Genomic DNA, 20,674 nt, shown 5'->3' with positions numbered 1-20,674 from the left:
CCCATAGATTAGGTTTAGTCCACGTCCTCCTCCTTTCAGCATACAGTACCAAACATTAGAGCTGGTCAGAAAATTTGGGGGCATGCCGGATATTGCACCGTGTATGGTACCTCCTCAAATCTTCCTTCCGTTTCAGGTATTTTTGTTAACAGAGTCAGGAAAGCAGAGAAACATAGGGAAAGAGCTTGTTATAAGCCTGGCTCAGATCCCTGCAAGCAATTATAGGATGTATAGCATATCACTCCCAACAAACAACTTTTATGGGACTTTAACTTTACTGTTACAAGTAATGTAAATCATTGTTTATGCCTTGCAATATGGTCTGAGGGAGAACACACTAGTTTAGATCTGTATTGATCTGGCAACTTGTTTTCCGGTCATGGGGCCATAACTAGGAATTGGAGGACCTCCGTCAACATGGTGATAGGGCTATAGGTCGTAGTAGGGAGGCTTATGGGTTTCCACCCCACAGAAACCTCTAGCCACCTTGGTCTTCCACTTCCTTCTTGTTGCTTCAGATGCTGCTGCTGCTGCTGCTAGCTGTTTTCCTCTCCAACTGCTCTGTGCTCTGGAGCCCTACCCCCCACAGCGGAGCAGGAAGAATGGATGGAATGTAATGTTTCAAACCCCTCTGGGTTCCACCTGCCACTTCGGGGCCATACCCAGGTTGCAGCTAGGGGGAGCTGCAGCTACTGCAAAGTAAGTTTCCATGGTTAAAGTGTCCACTCTGGGTGATAATTCATTCAGCTGCATGGAGAGGTTGGTTATATAAGGTTGGGGCAAGCTAACCTCTGATCTTTTCCCTTATGAAGGTTCATTTTACTTTGATTTAGCTGGGAAAGATGACTCATAACTCTCCCCTGACCACACAGAGACACCCTAAAGGAGAATTTTGGGGGAATCTTGTTCCCTTCATTGTCTAAAACCAGGCTCCACCCAGTGCTGCCATCTCCCTGGGCACATCCAGAGGGTTCCCCAAACTCTTTCCTGCACCTGCTCCCATCAGGGTCACTTAAGTAAAAATTACATTAACTAACTTTGAAGGGGTAGGGAGGAATGGGCAGAAGCCTCCTTTCTTTGTCCTCCTTTTTGTTTCTGTCTTGCCTTCTTTCCATCTCTCCATCTCCAGTCAATTCTCTCTCTCTCTCTCTTTTTTCTCTGATTATTGCATTCTCTATCCCAGGATTTCTCACCCTCATCCCTCCACACTTGGCTGGGTCACCCACTATTCCTCCTTTGAGCCATCCACATTCCTTCTCACTGTCTACCCAACTGCACCTGTGGTTACCTGCATTTCTCTTCCTCACCCTTCTTGCTGCCTTAGATCCCCTCGCCAGCCCAGTCTCACTGTTCCTAGTGCCACTGATCCATATGCTGAAGCCCAGCAGAGCCAGAGATGTGGATAGAAAGTCTTGTTTCAAACCTCTCTGGGTTCTGCCTGTCCCAGCAGCCAGATAGCTGGTGCAGGTGCTGCTCAGGGGCCACACCCAGGACACAGCTGGAGGAGCTGCTCAGAGGTAGCACCAAAAGCAAGTTTCCTGGTAGGTGGAGTTAATAATTCAGCTGCTTGGTTTGTAACAATCTGGTGCATTTATTGTTCTGTTTGAGACTTTAGGTCTTATTTGTTCTTGTTTATTGTATCTTCTTTGTGCTGCCTCATTCACCTTTTTACCTCTGACAATAAGGCTTGTAAGTAATGAGGATGTCAGGGGATGGATTCAAACAGGACTAAAACTGATGTTTGTGAGTTTGATTTCTCTGTGTAACCTATTCTGAAATGTTTTTTTGAACAAATGTGCAGTACTGAGGCATTGGATCAAATATCCATATGATGAGCCTTTCTCTACTGCTGCTTTTTAATCTGTTGTCTCATGAGTCCTGTTCATTTGAGTTAGAAGAGGCAGGGACTTTGTCTCTTTATGTGTTCCCTAAATGCTGTATATACTTATGGCAACTCTATAAAGATTAATGTTACTAATTGTAGTTCACCCACACAGATTTAAATGTGTGCAGCATTTAGCATTTCATCAAGGGAATGAGCAATAAACATGCTATTGTAAAAAATGTTTAACATTTATATTTGGGGGAGGTCAGGTGGGAAGGGAGTGAAGATGTCATACAATCCTATTGATCTGTGAATCTCTCTGCCTGGGCCCACGGGATGGGTAATTCAAGGTGTGTAAATGCTCCTGCTCTGTGCTGAGACCAGTGATGGGATAGCGGGGCAGGGTAAACAAACTTCCCCTGAGGAGGAAGGGTCTGTTCCATCAGGTCTGGCATGTTCCAATTGCAAAACATTGTCTCCTCAAGGACAAAGTTATTGAGCTAGGAAGGGTCCCCACACCCCGACTGGGTTGGGCTGGCTCACCAGCCTTTGGGGAGGAAGTCTTCCTTAGAGAGGAAGAATATGAGTAAGTAGTTGGATGAGGATGCAGGAGACATGAATTGTCCTTGTGCCTGTGCCGATACAAATACAGGATCAGGGCCTCAGCTGGAATTTTGGGAGCTAGGAGAATTCCTGCCACATTTCACTGCTATAGAGAAGAAGAGAAGGAACATGAGACTCCAGGCCAGTGAAAAGAATATATTTTTCAGACATTTTGATTTTTATCTCATTGGGCTTCCTTTTTCTCAGTAAATTTAATAACACATTCTAAATCTAATATCCAAACCCATAGTTCACCAGTCTGTTTTATAGTTGGGGGAAATATAATCTGCAAATGAAATGGAACTTTTTTCCAGTAAAGTTTAAAGAATGCATGACAACTAATCTTAAAATATTGCCACTTAATGTCAGCTTGTTTACTGAAAAAATACATGATAAAGCCTTTTCGGTAATCACAGCTTGAAACAAAGCAGAGCTTTCTTGGGCTAATGAGTGAAGATACATTTATTCATTTATCGGCTTTTCAATGGCACTCATTATCCTAATACCTTAGTGTTTCACAAGAATTAATAAGTTTATTCTTACAGCACCCTGGTGAAGAAGGGAAACATTATTATCTCTCTGAGGGACCACGTGAGTTATCCAAAGCTACACAGGAAATCTGCAGCAGAGCTAGGCTAACACAGATTTCCTGGTTATTACTCCAGTCCACAGCCTTAACCACAAAACCATCCTTCCTCATCCAGTATTGCTACTCCTAAGCAATACAAATCATTACCCAAGCTCCAAAAATCATGAGATTAAAAAAAAATAATACATTTGCAGTCTTTTTCTTTGCCTTCTGGTTTCTGAGCCTTTACGTTGCACTTGGGTCACGTTTCCAAGCTTTTCTTTGCAACCTTGAGGGGTGGTTTTTTTTTTCTTTTTTAATGAAAGCTGAGCTTCTCATCGAATCACTGGGGCCTCAGGAAGCACTCAAAATATGGCGAGACTTGCCATAAAATCATCATGGTTATATTATATACTTTTTTTATAAACGCATTACATTGCCAAATCTAATTCCTCCTTTATCCTGTCCATACTGCACTTTACTTTTTCTAATGCTTTCAAACTTCTTTTGATTTCATGTGAATTTGGTGTGCTTGGGCTGCAGGATGGGGCACACATTATGAAAAATCACCAGTTACACAGAGAGTGGATTTTTTAAAACCATTAACTCTGCTCCCATTGAAGTCTATGAGAATTTTGCTGTTGATTTCAATGAAAGCAGAGTTAAATCAACAAGAAGAAAATCCCACCCATATACACTATTTTAAAAGAGTGTGCAGTGGGTACAGTTAAAAAGGTTTTACTGGTTCCAATGGTATTACTCCACTGTAAATATAGGCCCTGATCCTGCAAACACTCATGCACATGCTTAACTTTATGGAAGTCAATGGGCCTACTCACAGTTGTAAAATTCAGCCTGTGTCCGGGTGTTAGTTCTTAACACCATAGGGAATACATGCTTGATATAGTAAAATCTTATCTAACACTTTAACAAAAAATAAAGACTAACTGTGCCCACTCTAATTCAAATATTTATTACAAATCTTTCAAAATGTGCAGTATATAAAAACCCTGTAAGCCTTTGGATCTTGTAGGCTCCTTAGTTCTTCTGTAACTAGGCTACAGAGTAGCACTTAAGCTGCTGTGCCTTTGTTGCCGCTTTGAAAATAATGTAACTGCAGTTACAGCAGGAATTTAAAGAGAAGCCAGTGTCTGAAGCAAGCTCCACTAAGAATCTCCTGTCTTTGTGCTTAGTTTTCCCCCTCTTTTTTTTTAAATTTAATTCCAGCATCCGCTCATATTGTGCTTGTTTCATGGTGGAAATGGCTAAGGGTTGGATTCACAGTGGTTTTAGTTTGGCCTTGCTGCTTAAAACCTTTGCATTTACTGTACCTCTGTAGACACAGCCATTTGGAGGATAGCAAATGATATCTCATTTTTAAAAAATTCTCCCTGTCCAACACTAAAGCAATTTCTTTTAATGCAACATATCAGGAACTGGAAAAAAATATGGGCTACATTCTCAGTTACACTAAGACCCCTTCAGACTTTCTGCAGCATAAGGGGCACCACTGTGCAGGGGGTGACCTTGACTGATGCCGAGCTGGCTAATTCTGCTCCTCGATCGTAGCACGTGGGGATGAGGGTATGTCAGAGGCAGGGAGGAAGGTGTGGTCAGTGCACTGCATTAGTTGTTCTCTGCTTTACAAGGCCCACAGGGGACCAGAGGAAGCAGAATATAAAATGTAGCAGTAGGGCTCTGAATAGTCCCAGAACAGAGGCGGCACAAAGGAAACTGCCACCATCCTCGCCCTGTTCCTGCCCCTATTGTGACAGATTTTTGTTACCAATCTGCCTGGAGCGTCAGTTGATCAGGCTAACGCCACAGGATCGTTGGAGGAGGAGATGATGAAACACATCAAGTGTCTAGATTTTTAAGTTTTATTGATAAAAATAATTAAATAACAGCAGAGAGTGCTGGGAACTCTCCCACGTCACTCAGGGGAAGAAAGAAAGCATTAGAGCCCCAAGCCCTGACCCACTTTCATACTCACACACGCACTAACCAAAACTGGCCAGGCCTGGCTGTAACGTAAGAAGAAGAGGGAGGAGGGGTGGACAGGAGTGCTGTCCTGGGCCCAGGTTGTCCGGGGAATCCTCTGTAATCTCCGAGTTTCTCCAGCTCTCAGGAGGGTTTTAAGTCCTGGGCTCCTGCCAGGGGAGGTTATTCTACTCAGGGACCTCTGCTTCTGGTGCTCTTTGTACCAGTCCAAACCGGCTTGCTGTGGCCTTCTCGGCTGCCCAAAACACACTGGCGCTGGAGAATTTGTTTTCCCTTCTGTTGGCCTTCACCATCACCGCCTCATTCGCTCTGTTTTCGCTGCTATCTTTGCAGCTCTGCTCCACTTAGTTCTCCTCTTCTCACGACTGGGCAGCTGTAGATTTTTTTGTCTGTAGATTTCTCATTGAGCCCATGATCTAGGGCCGGGGCCAGCATCTTACCTTCACACGGAGTTAGCTAAAGTGCCGACTTAACCCGTGCTCAGCTTTTTCTTTCTCCTCTCCTCCCCCCCCCCCCCCCCCCCCCCCGGCCTTGGTCTCTCGTACTCCTGCAAAGGAATCTTCCATTCCCCACTCACACACCTTTGACCCTCCCCAAAATGCTTTGTGATGCTTGCAACAGTGTGAGCCACATACAATGCTGATTTGCCTTCCCCGGGGACTCCCTGAGGGAGGGGGCCATTGGGGTGTGACACTACTGCAAGGACCAAGTAACTGAGAATCAGGTCCGATAACTTTCCCTCTTTTCAGGGCATGTTGATACGACAGTGAGGGACTAAACTAAATAATTTTGAACTATGCAACTGAATAAACCTACATAGGTGACTAGGAACTGACATCAGCTAATCATACCACTCCATCATTCATATCCATCTTATAAAATAAAGCCCTGAGAAGAACACTCATTTTACAGAGCTTTCCAATAAAATGTGATACAAAAAAGCAAAACATCTTCTTAAAAAAGAATAATCCAAGATCAAATTTAACTTGAAAATGGTCTCTTAATTCAGCAGTTTGGGTTTCTGATCATAAATTACCTGTATGTGTATTTCAGGATACACAGCAATGAAAGCACCTGGTCCTTTTTAAACCTGAATTTTGCAGTAGCCAATAGAACAGCTTGGAAGATCTAGAGCAATAAAAGTCATGCTTTGGCAACAACTGTGATACCGTGGTCCCAAATATAGCATTACCATACACTATCAGGTTCTCCTGGCAGTTTTAAAATCATTTGGATACTGAACGAGGGAACCAATGTAATTCCTTCTCAGTTGGTGTAATATTTTGAGTCACCTTATTGCAAGTTAATATTCAGGTTGCAACATCTTGCACCCATTGGAGCCTTGCAGAATTTTCTCAGGAAGGTCGTAAAATAAAACATTACAGTAGTCTAACTTAAAGGTTACGAAAGCATGGACTTCAACATCAGCATTAGTCTGTGACAGCATTGGCTTTGTTCCAGCAGCAGTCTGTAGAAGATAAAAGCAAGGACTAACCATATATTTAATATGATAAACACAGGCACGAGAGTCCATTGCAACCCCTAGGTTTATTTATTTTTTAATGGAAGTAGAAGGAACATTTAAATCAGCATTAATGCATACATATAGAAAATGTGTACTTGGTAGGAAGGTTTCCAGTATAAATAGGAAACCTACAATGCCGTTTTATGTCAGCCTGTTCTTTAGATGTGTATGACCAAACCAAGATGACTGCAGTATTCGGTAAAGAGAGAGAAAAGAACTAATGTTCTTGTAACATTCAAGTATCAGAGGGGTAGCCGTGTTAGTCTGGATCTGTAAAAGCAGCAAAGAGTCTTGTGGCAACTTATAGACTAACAGACGTTTTGGAGCATGAGCTTTCGTGGATGAATAACCACTTCATCAGATGCATCCGACGAAGTGGGTATTCACCCATGAAAGTTCATGCTCCAAAACGTCTGTTAGTCTATAAGGTGCCACAAGACTCTTTGCTGCTTGTATCTTTGTAATCTTAAAATAATGCATTGAAGGTAAAGCAAGAACATGGAGATCAAAAAGAGATCACCATGAAAGCCAGTTGTTGAGAGATGAAGAAACTGAATTAAGGTCAGAAATTAGGACCAACCCACTGGTAAAATACCAAATAAGCTTCAAAAATAAGAGAGCTATCTCAGAGACCAACTTGAAGCTTGTGATTGTTCTAGGAGGACACTATAATCCAGCGTCAAAAGTTGCAGGCTAATGAAAAAGAATAAAAAGAAATACTGAACTAAAGTTTGCAAAAAGGGTATAAGTCTTCTTAGTACATTACCAACGTGACCTCAGTCCTTAAGCAAGATAAATAAAATGTAGAAGGAATTTTTGGGGAGATTCTATCTGCTTTAAAGTTAAGGCTGAGTTTTGCACTTAAAAAGGGGATTCAAATTCCTTATTATGTATAGGAAATATAGCGTACCTTCCCCCAAATTACAGCATTTATTTTATGAGTGCAGAATGAATTTTCTGATCGTTTAAAAGTAAATCTGTGTTAAAATTAAATTTTAAATTGGAAGTTTAAAGAATTTAACACCCTGTGTTACATATTGTTATCCCAAATGATATACATAACAGAATGTCACATACTCTTCAAAATGTTTAGGTAGTTAAAACTCATTGAAATCTCATACATAAGGTATTTTTGAAGATAGTATGTTGTAATTAAGCTAAATTATTATTATAGACCAATATACAGGGCCAAGTCAATAACTCAGGTCACTGTTCAGTGGAGCTACTGTGACTTAAAGAGCAGCTCAACCAATCATCATATTTCTCTCCAGCTAATTAGTATGCTGCATTTCTGTTGGTTGAGATAAGTCATTGGGGTCAGGGAGAGGAGTCTACACAAATTAATAATTCTCATTGATAGATTTCTTGGCCCTCAACTGTCATTGCTCTTAAAAATTATGTGGCTGCATGTAAGCAAATGAAGGGCCAGATTCGCCAGTACATGCTGGATGGTTTGTGTTGTTTCAGTTGATGCAAAATAGCTATAAATCTGGTGCTCAGATACTACAACGAGAGCCACAAAAATCCATGGAAAGAGAGAGAAAAAGAGATAATGCTTTAACTGTTTTGCATTGCTCCATAGTGATGCAAAGCAGCCAGAGGAATCTGGCCCTAAAAATTAAAAAAAAAGTAATTTAAAAGGTTAATATCATCTGTGATAAACTCATTAAATATCTGAGGGGTAGCCATGTTAGTCTGTATCCACAAAAACAACGAGGAGTCCGGTGGCAGGTTAAAGACTAACAGATTTATTTGGGCATAAGCTTTTGTGGGTTAAAAAACCCACTTCAGATGCATGGAGTGAAAATTACAGATACAGTTATAAATATATTTTGGCACATGAAGAGAAGGGAGAACCAATGTTGAAGGACAATTTAGTTAGGGTGGATGTGGTACACTCCTAATAATTGATGAGGTGTCAATACCAAAAGAGGGAAAATTGCTTTTGTAGTGAGCCAACCACACCCAGTTCAAGCCCAGATTGATGGTGTTAAGTTTGCAAGTGAATTGTAGCTCAGCAGTTTCTCTTTGAAGTCTGTTTTTGAAATTTTTTTGTTGAAGTATGGCTACTTTTAAATCTGTTAGTTAAACTCATTAAAGATATCACAACTCTTTAGGTCTCCCATTTTATATTCACATGCAGCATTTTAATAATAATAATAAAATAGGAAATTCCTGTGGAAAAACTATTTTGTAATGGAGTTAAGGTTGAGAGTATATAATGGTATTTTAAGGGTAAAAAAATTACATCACAAACACAAGCCTAATAACCCCAAGATATTCAGAGTTAAAGTTACTTTTAAATGACATCCAAATTTGTTATGGTAAGGAAATGCACAGCTAAAGCACGCAGGCAACTTTAATGATGTCATGTGAGGGAAAATTAAAATCTAATTTCTCATTAAAAGTCAGGTTAATCTAATTTGAGATAACAAACACTAAAATTATAATTATGATTATTGCATGCTGTTATTACGGGATGTAGCTAAGGTTGTTTCCTTTAAACTACTGATGTCCACTGTCAAGCTTATCTCCAGTGTAATGTAGGTTTTCGTTTCTTTTCTTTTTTTGTCAAGGACTATTAAACAAAGTTGACGTTATTCCACACTGCATGGAATGGAATAAGCATATCTTGTGTATTTGCTAGAGGAGCTAGTGCAAGTCAGGAGCTGGGACCTCCTAAGGTCTGGGGAGCTATCTAAGTGCTTCATCATTTATCCAAACCTTTGAGGTCTGCGTAGCTATAGTTTCTATCACTACAGAAATATTGTAGCTAAGATGAAGAGCAAGTAGTGCTTTACCATAAAGATAACAAGGCAAAAAGCAGCGGTGGCCTAAAGAAGGAGCATGAATCTGTAGGACTGATCATAGGACTATTTGCCAGGAACTCCTGTATTCTAGTTGCTCCCTGGGGATTGACTTACTGTGTGGCTTTGGGTAAATCACTTATCTACCTCAATTTCCCCACTGGTAAAATGGAAACACTAATATTTAATTTCATACCTAATGAGGAATTCAGCCTAACTGAGGTACTGTGCCACCTCAAGTCCCCTGGTTTTCAACAGGATTGATGGATGCACAGCCCCTTGCAGTATTGGTTGGGGCTGCACTGGGGATTAATTAACTTATATTAGCATAGGGCTTTGAAAATACAGAGCGCTCTATCTGTTCTGCTACTGGCTTGTATTATTCAACCAAACACTGATGTCCCCTTATTATTCTGTGTTATTTTCATCAAGTAGTACTCAGAGGCTTCTGTCAAGATCAGGCACCATTGTGTTTACTGCTGCTGCTTTTAAATCTAATTGCTCTTTGCCACCACTGAATTTAAAGTGAAGTGTATTTATTGCTGCAGGAAGGAGCAATCATCTTTTTCCATCATCAGGATGACTCCTCCCTTCCCCCCTACAAGCACTTGCAGTCCTCCCTAGCGTATAGCCCATTTAATAAAGCAGTGCATCGGGTCTCGGATTTAGACCTTGCTCTTTAATTGCTATAACAAAAATGAATTATTAGCACAGACGGTTCCACGTGAATAAAAGTCTGTGGTTTTTGAGAATAAACGTCTCCACTTTACCTTGATGTTTATTTTTGATAAATGTCTTGTCATCTCAATGAGGAACCTGAGTCATTTAACCATCACTCATTGGAATGACACCTGAGCCTAGAGATTGTCTTGAAAGTTTCAGCGATTTAAGTCCCTGTCGCACTGCATCCCTTCTCTTTTCATGGCATCAGGAAATTCCAGGTTGTGGGTGTGCATTTGATTACACATGCATGAATGCTTCAGTGCCCTCCCACCACTTATCACTTTGATTCTTATTAGCCAGCCTAACTCAAGCAGAAGAATTCCAATACTGTCTTTAAGGATCACCTGAGCAGAAGCTTCTGGATAAATTGTATTGTTCAGTGAATGCACCCGAAGTTCTGTGCAGCTAACTTGTCAGAAAACAACATAATTCTGTAGACTGAAGTACAAGGATTATGGTTATGACATAGTTTGCTCATGCTTTTCTATGAGGAATGAACTTCTGATACATAGGAATTGATTAGCTCCCAGGAGTCACCAGCTTCCCTCTTTCTAGATATGTGTACAGGAAACTCCAGGCCAGATCCAAAGCTGGTTAAAAAATCTATTGTTGCCAATTTACAGCAGTTGAGGATCTGGCCTGACTCTTTAAGATTTCCTAATTCTCATATAGGGACTGGGGCCCACATGGACCCTTCCTGTAACATTTTCTCAATTGTGGAACAGATTATGCTTTTCAACATCTGTTGTCTGCTGCTCTATGTTCCAACCCTTGATTTTGCTCTGCTGTTTTTACTGTTCTTCTTTCCACTTCACTACCTCTGCATGGGACATCAGATACAGTAGTTACAAAGCAATCAAAAAAAAAAAAAAAAAACCCCAACCAGTGAAACAGATCAAAAATGAACTTTAGAGTGGGAGCTGCGATCGGCCAAACCTGCAGATGCTGCAGGTAAACAAACCATCCCAGCCCGCCAGTGGATTTCCATGACAGGCTGCGTGCCAAAGGTTGCCGATCCTTGCGCTATACAAACATATAATAAATGATACTCCCAGCCTCAAAGAGCTAAGGGAGACATAGGGCTAACTTTCTGCAAACTACCCTGAAAAATTACCAGTCCTCATGCCAAGGTTTAGCCGAGAGCACAGTTTTGTTTTTTTACATCCAAGTTAAAATAGTGGTTTATAGAGGAAGTGCTGACAAAACTTCACTGCAGCAGCCTGGACAATGCAGCAATGGCAAGTGTGCCCTTATTCCAGCAAGAAAAATGTAAGGAATTCTGATTTTGCACAGAATGAGCTATTACTTATATCTACCACAAAGAAATAGAGTACCTGGAAAAAAATACATTCAAGTTTTTTTTCCAAAAAAACCCTAAAAATAAAAAAGATGAGATGTGACTCAGGCTTTCAAACAATAAAAATAGCAAGATGAAAGAACTAGGTTGCTTCATTGCCTAGAGAAATGGCTAGAATCTTTAAAAAGTCACTTTCATGGGCTGCTAAGAAGGTGTTGACCTTCGTCATCAATAGACAGCCTAAGCTTTTGTGGTTTTCAGCAGTAAAGGAAGTGATTAAGACGTCATCCTATTGAAATGTCAACTGGGAAAATCTCTAGTTCGAATCTCAGTGTAGCTGTTGTCTGCACACACACACACAGACAAAATATCTGTAAATTTGACACAGATATATCTTGCTTTATTTTTAAGTGACAAACCTAGTATGGACTGATGAGGATATCTGGAATCTGGTACAATTGCAGTTATGATAGTTGATGTTTAGCTTATAGCCTGTTTGATGGGGGCGGGGACTTTGGATGTGTTTTGCAACAGTACTATATATTTGCACCCACTCTGGAGAACTGAAACGTAGGTCACTGAACTGTAGGGATGACAATGGTGTAGTGGGTCCCTGAAAAATGGGTTTGCTTGCATGCTGTTTGTGATTACTTCTATTCCAGCACTGGTATAAATGTGTAAATAAACAAGTTACAGTTAGAATATATCCACTAGGAAGCTTCTCTGAAAAGCACCAGAAATGTGTTACTGCTCAGCAGAAGGGCAAAAATATGATAAATCCTCAGAAACAGATGCCATTTCCAAATACAGCTGAGTGACAAAAATTTTAGTTTAAATTTAGCTTAAATTTAGTTTAAATTCTTTAAACTAAGGCCTAACTGAAAAATTACAGCAAAACCAAAAGAAGCCACAGTTCAATTTGAACTAATAACTGAACTTTTCTGTTTTTTTTCCAAACAAAAAAATGAAAACATTTAATTTCAAGTTGAATGAAATGCTTCATAGTTTTCATTTAGCTTTGGGTCATTTGGGATGTTTATTTTGCTTTCTTTTTATTTTGCTAATTTTCAGAATAAAAATGCTGTTTTGAAGTGAAAAGTTGAAACACTTTGTTTTGGAAAGGCCAAAATGAAATGTTTCGACATAAAAAAAACCCCCAAAACTATTTGCAAATTCAACCTGAATTCATTAATAACGTCAGTGCCCTGAAAAATGCACTTTTGCGTTAATTTACTATTTGCCCCCTAAAAAATTAGTCCAGCTCTATTTCTGCATTTTTTTCTCTCAAGATGGAGGTCAAGATGAATTCTCAGCTTGGGTGCCTTGCTCAGTAAGACTGATTTTTTTTTCTGGAAGCTTTTGAAAAGCAAAACAAATACACAGTCAGCCAAGGACTGGATGAGCACAAACATCATCTTTGTACCTTATCCCTCACCCCAAACTGAGCTCTGTGCTCCTCCATAGCTAAGACTCTGTGCTCTAGTCTTGGTTTTCAGAGCTTTCAAAGGGCTGGAAGTATTCTTTCTCAAAATCTCCTCTCTCTGCAGAGCCACTGCCTCTCAAGATTGCGGAGATCCTCAGGAGTGATAACTTTTGCTGTGGGTTAGAAGTTTTTTGTGGATGCAGGAAAGGGATCCTTGTCAGTAGCCAGCACAGGGGCATGGAACTCACTGCCAGAAAAGCTAAGGACCTGACACAACTCTGGCGTTGATAGGCTTCGCATCACACACACATTCATCCACAGCCATGTGCACACACAACTTCTCCTCCACTAAAATTCACTACTCTGCCTGCTCTTGAATGAGGGAAAGAATATCAAAACAACAAGAAAAGAAGCAAATGTTCTAACCAATCCAATTTGCCTCTGGCCAAATGGAGAGAAGCATAAAATCGGGTTTCTGAGTTGACTACTCAGATTATTTACATTTTGTTGGTCACATAAATACCATGGGCAGGTACATGAAATAAAAATCTTAATGTCACTGTTGTGGTTAATAGTGACACTTAAATACTGTCCTCTTTAGGAGCTTGATCCTGCAAGATGCTGGGCATAAGGCCCTGATCCTGGAAAACATATAAGCATGGTCTTACCTGTAGGAACGTGAATAGTCTCATAGTTTTTAATGGGACTACTCACATGCTTAAAGTTAACCACATGCTTAATTAAATTAATAGGCAGCAGGTTTAAAACAAATAAAAGGAAGTTCTTCTTCATGCAACGCACAGACAACTTGTGGAACTCCTTACCTGAGGAGGTTGTGAAGGCTAGGACTATAACAGGGTTTAAAAGAGAACTGGATAAATTCATGGTGGTTAAGTCCATAAATGGCTATTAGCCAGGATGGGTAAGGAATGGTGTCCCTAGCCCCTGTTTGTCAGAGGATGGAGATGGATGGCAGGAGAGAGATCACTTGATCATTACCTGTTAGGTTCGCTCCCTCTGGGGCACCTGGCATTGGCCACTGTCGGTAGACAGATACTGGGCTAGGTGGACCTTTGGTCTGACCCGGTACGGCCGTTCTTATGTTCTTATGTTATGTTCTTATGTTCTTAACTGCTTTGCCAGATTGGGGCCAAACGTCTCACCTGCTTGCAGGATCAAGGCCTGGATGACAAAGTGCAATTCACGTCTCTGTCAGAGCAGCTGGGCCAAATTCATCTTTGGTGTAATTCTGTTTCAGTCAATGCTGAATTTAGCCCACTGTTTCTGTCTGCAGCTGCAGAAAAATAGCACTGTATCATTTCATGTTTGGAAAGGGTTCTTTGTAATTATAAGGGCTAAAAACTTTTTAGTTTAAATTCTGAAGAAACTAATGGGGTCACCTGAAATGTGATAGAACTTAACAACAGGTGCCATCTAAAGTGCCAGTATGATTTAGCTGTACATGCTGTTTTCATCTGATGACAGATGATAAGAGGGAGTTGAAGGTAGAACCTAACTAGTTACAGAATAAAAAGGCATGAGGAGCAGAACTGGTGCACTGAATGAAGGCTACTAGGTAGGCTACTTTCCCTTAGGAGGGCATTCTTAACCATTATAAGAGCAGAACAATCAATGAGCTAAAATTAGAAGATTTTAAAGATAACTTCTGTGACATAAGATTTCTTCAGTAAAAATAACACATTTTAACATTGAAACCTTTCCATATGAAAGCAGCTGATTCTATTACAAAGAAAACCACCAAAAGCTTTGTTGGGATACCTGGCAGTTCTGTGAATTATAGTATATGTGCAAGAAAGAAGTAAGTCCAAAATACATGGAAAGCTGTTCTTGGTTGTGCACCACAAATAAGCTCATTCTTGAGAGTCCACTAAGTAAATTTAGAAGAGCTGCCCTCTGGAAACGATGAAGAGTTGCCCCTCTAGCTTCACATTGATTCATGATAAGCATTTTAGATTATTTTTGTTTTTAATACAAACCCTTTCTTTCGACAGTTGCCAAAGTTGTGTTTTAGATTGCTTGCTACTGTAAGGAACCTAGTTTTGCAGTAAATTGTTCCAAAATAAAGAATGGGCATTTTAACAAAAGTCTTTCAGGAAAATACTTATCTGACAAAGATAATGATTTTTTAATAGCTTTTTCCTAAAAGTGTCCTTTATTGAGGCAGTGATTAAAGTGTATCCCCGCTGAGTTATAATGTGCTTCCATAGTACAACTTAACGTCACGTTAATCAACTTGAACACATAAAAATACAATAGGAGGGGAGGCTGGTGGTGTAGAGCTATCTGATACATGGGGGTCATTTCAGACACCATTCAGAGTGGAAAAATCTCCCACCAGTGATTGCAAAAATATGAGTCTACATTTTTACAAGAAAGGCTCATGGTCTGCTTTTTTTAATTTTAATTTTAATTTTATTTTTTGTGCTTGGTTATTTTAAACTTTGCTCATGAGGATGGTTCCTGACGGCACCTATAGCCTGCTCCTGCTCCCATCACAGCCACTATGAACACTCCTATTGCACTTGTTTTTTTGAGTTTTCTGGGGACACAGTGGAGTAATTCAGTCATGCTCCATCATATCTCAGTACCGTACATACAGTAAAATGCTGGACACTTAAGGCAACATTTTAAAGAAAATTTGAGTGACTTAAGAGTCCTAAGTCCCATTTTCAAAAGTGACTTAGGTCTCATTGAAAGTCAGAGCATGCACAGGAATAAAAATTTGAGACTTCTGGAAGGGCACCTATTGTGCTCCCTCCACTTCCCCGGGGCCGGAATTGCTCATTCTCCTTCCTCAGCCCCAGGGCCAGAGGAGCTCTGTGACACCCCACAGTCCTGGGGCCGGAGGAGCTCACTCTCCCACCTCTGTGGCCCTAGGGCCAGAGGAGCGTGCCCCCCCTTGTGCATGCCCCTGTGAAAATCAATGGGACTCAAGTTCCTAAATCATTTAGAATCTTTTGAGAATGTCACCCTTCATCTAAAACTGCAGGCAGCATCGAGCAATCACAATTCCAGGTCATTATGCAGGTTTCTTAAAAAAAAAAGAAAAATGGTGCATGTTATAAAACAGATAAAATTGACGCCTATTTCAAGGGTAGCTTCCTTCAGCTGCTTGGGGCTGCCGTACCCAAAGCTTGGTATAAATATGGTCACTTTGGCATCCAGCCGGGATTGTGCTGAGTGTTTTCAGCTCCAACTCAAGTCAATGGGGTGCATCACAGCAGAGAGCCTTTGAAATCCCCTTAAATCAGGCTCTAACATATTGCTCCCCCCCCATCAACAGTGTTTGTAGAGGCCTGAAAATGCGTTTCTGGAGGCAGTTCTTCTAAAGCCGAATTCTCAACCTGGAGGTTGGGAACAGATGTCTGCAGGTTGTGACTATCTTGCTATTCCAATACTGTGAAATAGGAGAGGGGTCCCAGTTAGATCCTAGCTAGATGAGAGGAGGCCTAGGATGATCAGGTGGGTTGCAACATGACAAAGGTTTGGAACTCCTGTTTTACACTGGGACTGACAAAAAACATGGTCTCATGTGGCCTACAATGCCTCCACCTGTTTTCTCCGATCGCTTTTCTCTTTTTCTTTTTCAAATGCACCTTGCCCTAAATAGTGAATCTGATGGATCACTGTGCGATGGTGTCCACAGACATATTTCCGGTGCCTGCAATAAGCCCCATCATACTCAATGGAGACCTTTACCAAAGGTGAAAAAGTTTGCTATGTGTAATATTTTAAAATCTGTTTTTGCCCAAACAAATCATTGTATCTGTTTTGTAACTATCATTCATACAATCTGTACTTGTATTTAAGCACTTTAAATATGTAGAAGATTGTTTAACTGTAATGCGAGGTTAGAGGCCAAACCTTTCTGCTTAACAAGCCATTCTGAAAGACAGTCGCCATTAAACCTACCACAATTAAGATTCTTATAATAAATTGAAAAATGAAAAACATTCCTTCTGCCTCCCACACTTCTAGACTGAGTTCAGAAGAGGCAGCTGTGAAAGGGGGAAAAAATTGAATCTGAAGTCTATTATGCAAGCTAGCAGTCAGCTTTGTAATACGGTTCAGGCCACCTCTCTCTTTCTGAGAAAAGTAACCCAGAGATGAAGATTGAGCCTGATTCTGCATTCTGTTACGCTGGTTTGATGCCTCTTTAACGCCATCAAAATGGAGTACAGCTTTTATGTTTTTTAATAGCAATATGTGCCTCAAAACTCAGGGTAACCTGTGGAGTATCTATACGTGAGATGAGCCTGAACCATCAGCCCAGAAGTGAATGATCTCAGACTTGGCTCACATTAGGATCCATCTTGGAAATGTGCAGTTAGGACTCCTCTCTAATGCCCTCTGTGGTCTGATTTTTGTCAAACATCCCACAGCTCCCATTACCTCAATGCCTGAAAATCAGGCGATGGTTTTCTCTTTGGGCAGTCCATGAAAGTGTGCATTGTGGGTCAATCAACCACAGATGATTCCTTCTGAGATGAAGGACCTGACTCTTCCATTCCTGTTGCACCAGAAGCTCCCACTGAAGGGGCTGAGGGCTAAACCCTAGGACTCTGTATTTACTAATAACAATTTAGGACTAGATTTTGTCACAAAGATACAGCCCAAATTGCAATCTAGTCCTTAGTATTTTTGTTTCCGTGAGCCCTAAATAAGAATCTATGAAAGCTGCAGTTTTTTGCATGTCATCTATGTAAGATACAGAGACGCTGATGTCACCATTAAAAAGATACCCTTTGCCAACAGCTGCCAAACAGTATCTGACACCTTATTTATTGCCATATGCACAGAATAACTATGCAGTCTCTGATAAGCTGTGTGCTAACTGCTGGTGAATGTTGACTGGTAATGGTGCCACTTACTTGCATTGCTTACTTTGCAGCAGTTTAGAATTCTAAACCTTTCCACATTTTCTCTTAGGACGTTCTGCTTTCTTCAATGAGTCATGGAGTCAGCAAGCAACACAGGTTTGGGGAACATCAGACACAAGGTGTGCCAAAATGAAACCTCCCCAAAAGCAAATGCTAGTAGGGAGCAAACCGTAGCAGCCAACACACTGAATGATATTCTGGAAGCATTGCAAGAGGTGAAAAAACACCCCGGGGAAACAGCAGTAGAAAATGTAATGGAGAGAATAAAAATGGCAAAGAACGGCAAGGAAAAACAAAGTCATGATTTAGACAGAGCAAGATTTAAACGGAAATTAGAGAGTGAAGAAAAGCCAGCTGTGAAAAAAGAGGCAAGAATGTTAGAGCTTGATAATCAGTTAGCCACAATGCCTCTGCCTCATATTCCTCTGAAAAGTCTAATGGATGTGGAAATAAAGTTGGTCTACATTGATGAGGAGGATATTACATATGAGTTCGTTGAGTCCATGGCGTCTACCAGCACACAATCAACGTGTCGAGATGTTGAAATAGTAGACTCTCTGAGTGCACCTAATTTCAGCTTTCTGCCACAGATTGACAAATGGCTTCAGGTAGCCTTAAAAGATGCCAGCACTTGCTATAGACAAAAGAAGTATGCAGTAGCAGCAGGGCAGTTCAGAACAGCACTTGAGGTATGAGATTAAAGTAGTATAGATTAATGGCAGAAAACTATGAAATGCAAGGCTATGATTGCACTGAATGGTTCTGACAACATCATAATGAGCAAAGGTCACAAAAGTATGTTTATGGTTTCATCAGAATCTTGCAACGTATTTTCAGGCCAAATCTGCAAACTAAGGGATATACATAAATCCTGGGGTTTGTGAGGCATTATAATAAACACAACAAAGCTCAAGTGATTTGTGGTGTTAACTGAACCCTAATGTGCTGTAATATACTGTATGAGGGGGAAAATTTGACTGCTAGGATAAATGCATTGTTGCTCTATCACTTTATTTACTCCTGTACTCTACAGAGCGCAAAGGATGGATCAGTGGTTAGGGCATGAACCACTCCAAAGACTTGGGTTCAATTTCCTACTTTGCCACAATGTGGCCTTGAGCAAGTCATTCTCTCTCTCTGTGCTTCCATTCCCCATCTGTACAATGGGGATAAATAATACTTCCATACTTCATAGGGGTGTTTGTGAGGATAAACACATTAAAGCTCATAAGGTACTCAAATACTGCAGTAATAGGGATCCTATGAGTACCTAGGATCAATGTTTCTCTGTGTTCATTGCCATTACTATCCATCTTTAACCCCAACTTTTTCCTGTCGCCTTATGAACAGATCTGTGTTGGGCTTATGATGATTATTATTAGAGCTATGCAAACAATAGTTATTTTGATTCAGTGGCCAAATCAAAGAAAAAAATAATTATGGGTCAAACTAAACACTTTTTTTCATTTTTTAACTTAAAATTGAAGCAAATTTCAAACAAACAGTCCTTTAAAATCAAAACACTTTCTTTTGAGAATGTCGACACAAAATGTTTTGATTTTTGGGGAGGAGGAGGGAATTTTTTCTTTGTTTTTTCAAGCAAAACAATTCAGTGAATTTGACACAAATCTGTGAAATGTTTCAGTTGACCTGAATCTGCATGTAAAGCTTTAGCTGAAAAAATTCACCCAGCTCTAACTATGATGTCCTTCTTGTGAGGGAATGACACATCAGAGGTAAATAAACCAATTATCATTTTCTACTTTCTCCCTTAATGCATTTGCATCTTATTAGTTAAAAATGTATCATAATATTTTTTATGAAAAATCAAATCTTTCGATGCATATCTGAAAAAAAAGATATTTTGATTCATATTCCATTCACCGTAACTGGATCAGAACTACAGAAGCAAAGTGAACCTGGATGATCTGAAACCCCCCACATCTTATGCTCCCATTTACTGTATGCTAAAGTTTTCATGTTCATCTGAATCCCTGTTTATCTAAATTACTTTAATGTATCCCATTGTGATATTAGATGATTCACTGCCATTTGTTGCAAATAGAAATGTATACAGGCAGTCAACTGAGGGCTGATGGACCACAGTGAGTGAGAAGAAAATAATTCTATGTTCCCTTATACCATCCAGGACAATGGGTACAGGTCTGCCTACAAGTAGATGGAGACAGGAGTAAAGCAACATTTTTGTCACTTGTCCAGTAAAAGGAAAGGATCCTGCCCAGTTGTTTTCCTCTTCCAGCAGATATGCCTGTAAATAGTTCTTTCAGTGGCCAGGCAACAGTAGACTTTAGTTATTTATTACTTTTAATTTGATTATTTCCACCCCATTCCTCCAATCACTTAACTTCTGCTGGGATTAGACAGGCTGTAGAGTGCTTTGCAGGGAAGACTTTGAGTTTGTGTGAAGTTGTGGTTTGCTCTTGTATTCCTTAGAGCACTCTATGTAACCCCTGGCTGCTATGTGTGGTCCTTTTTCTCCTAATTATCAGGGATCAATCTGCTAGACTGCAGCCCTCTGCGGATATAGCCCAATTTTTCTCGCCAACTAAGAGACCAGAGCTTCAGCTTCAGTGATGATTGCAAAATCTCAGCTGCTCCAGACACAAAAGAAATAAGATCTTGGCTAAGATTTCCAAAACCGAGAGATGATTTTGAGTGATTATTCTTAGTGGCCCAAGCACCTTAAAGGAATCTAATCTTTGGAGGGGGGATGCTCTGCACTTTCTGAAAAATCAGGCTCCCAAAATTAAAGTTCCCAAAATCCCTAGTCACTTTTGAAAATCTTGGCCAAGTTTGTGAGTGAGGTACCATAGTTTCACCAGTGCTATAATAACTTCCTAGATGAATGGAATAAAAGGAGGAATTCCCATGGCTTTAATAAGAATACAGTGAATTCTATTCGAAGAGAAGGAAGAGAAAAATTGTGAAATCTTTAGGAAGCCACAGCATTGCAAAGTTATGCCCAGATTTCTTTGGTGCT

General features: G+C 40.3%; 1 protein-coding gene across 4 annotated transcripts in view; it reads left to right on the top strand.

The window, feature by feature from the left end:
* The first annotated feature begins 639 nt into the window (after positions 1-639).
* SPATA16 (spermatogenesis associated 16) overlaps positions 640-20,674 on the top strand; it is a 126,981-nt gene continuing 106,946 nt past the window's right edge. The window contains exons 1-2 of one of the 4 annotated variants that reach the window (XM_045029469.1): positions 640-699; positions 17,723-18,362. In XM_045029469.1, the coding sequence (XP_044885404.1) occupies positions 17,748-18,362 (615 nt within the window). In that variant the 5' untranslated portion in view covers positions 640-699; positions 17,723-17,747. Of the gene's footprint in view, positions 700-737; positions 760-1,438; positions 1,542-1,639; positions 1,744-17,722; positions 18,363-20,674 lie in introns of those variants that run through there. The other 3 variants (XM_045029471.1, XM_045029472.1, XM_045029470.1) reach the window with 3 other exon arrangements.

This window comes from Mauremys mutica, chromosome 9, assembly GCF_020497125.1.
Source record: "Mauremys mutica isolate MM-2020 ecotype Southern chromosome 9, ASM2049712v1, whole genome shotgun sequence".
Classification (NCBI taxonomy): Eukaryota; Metazoa; Chordata; order Testudines; family Geoemydidae; genus Mauremys; species Mauremys mutica.
The sequence above is the reverse complement of the archived record's forward strand: the minus strand, read 5'-3'. Positions and strand labels throughout refer to the sequence as shown.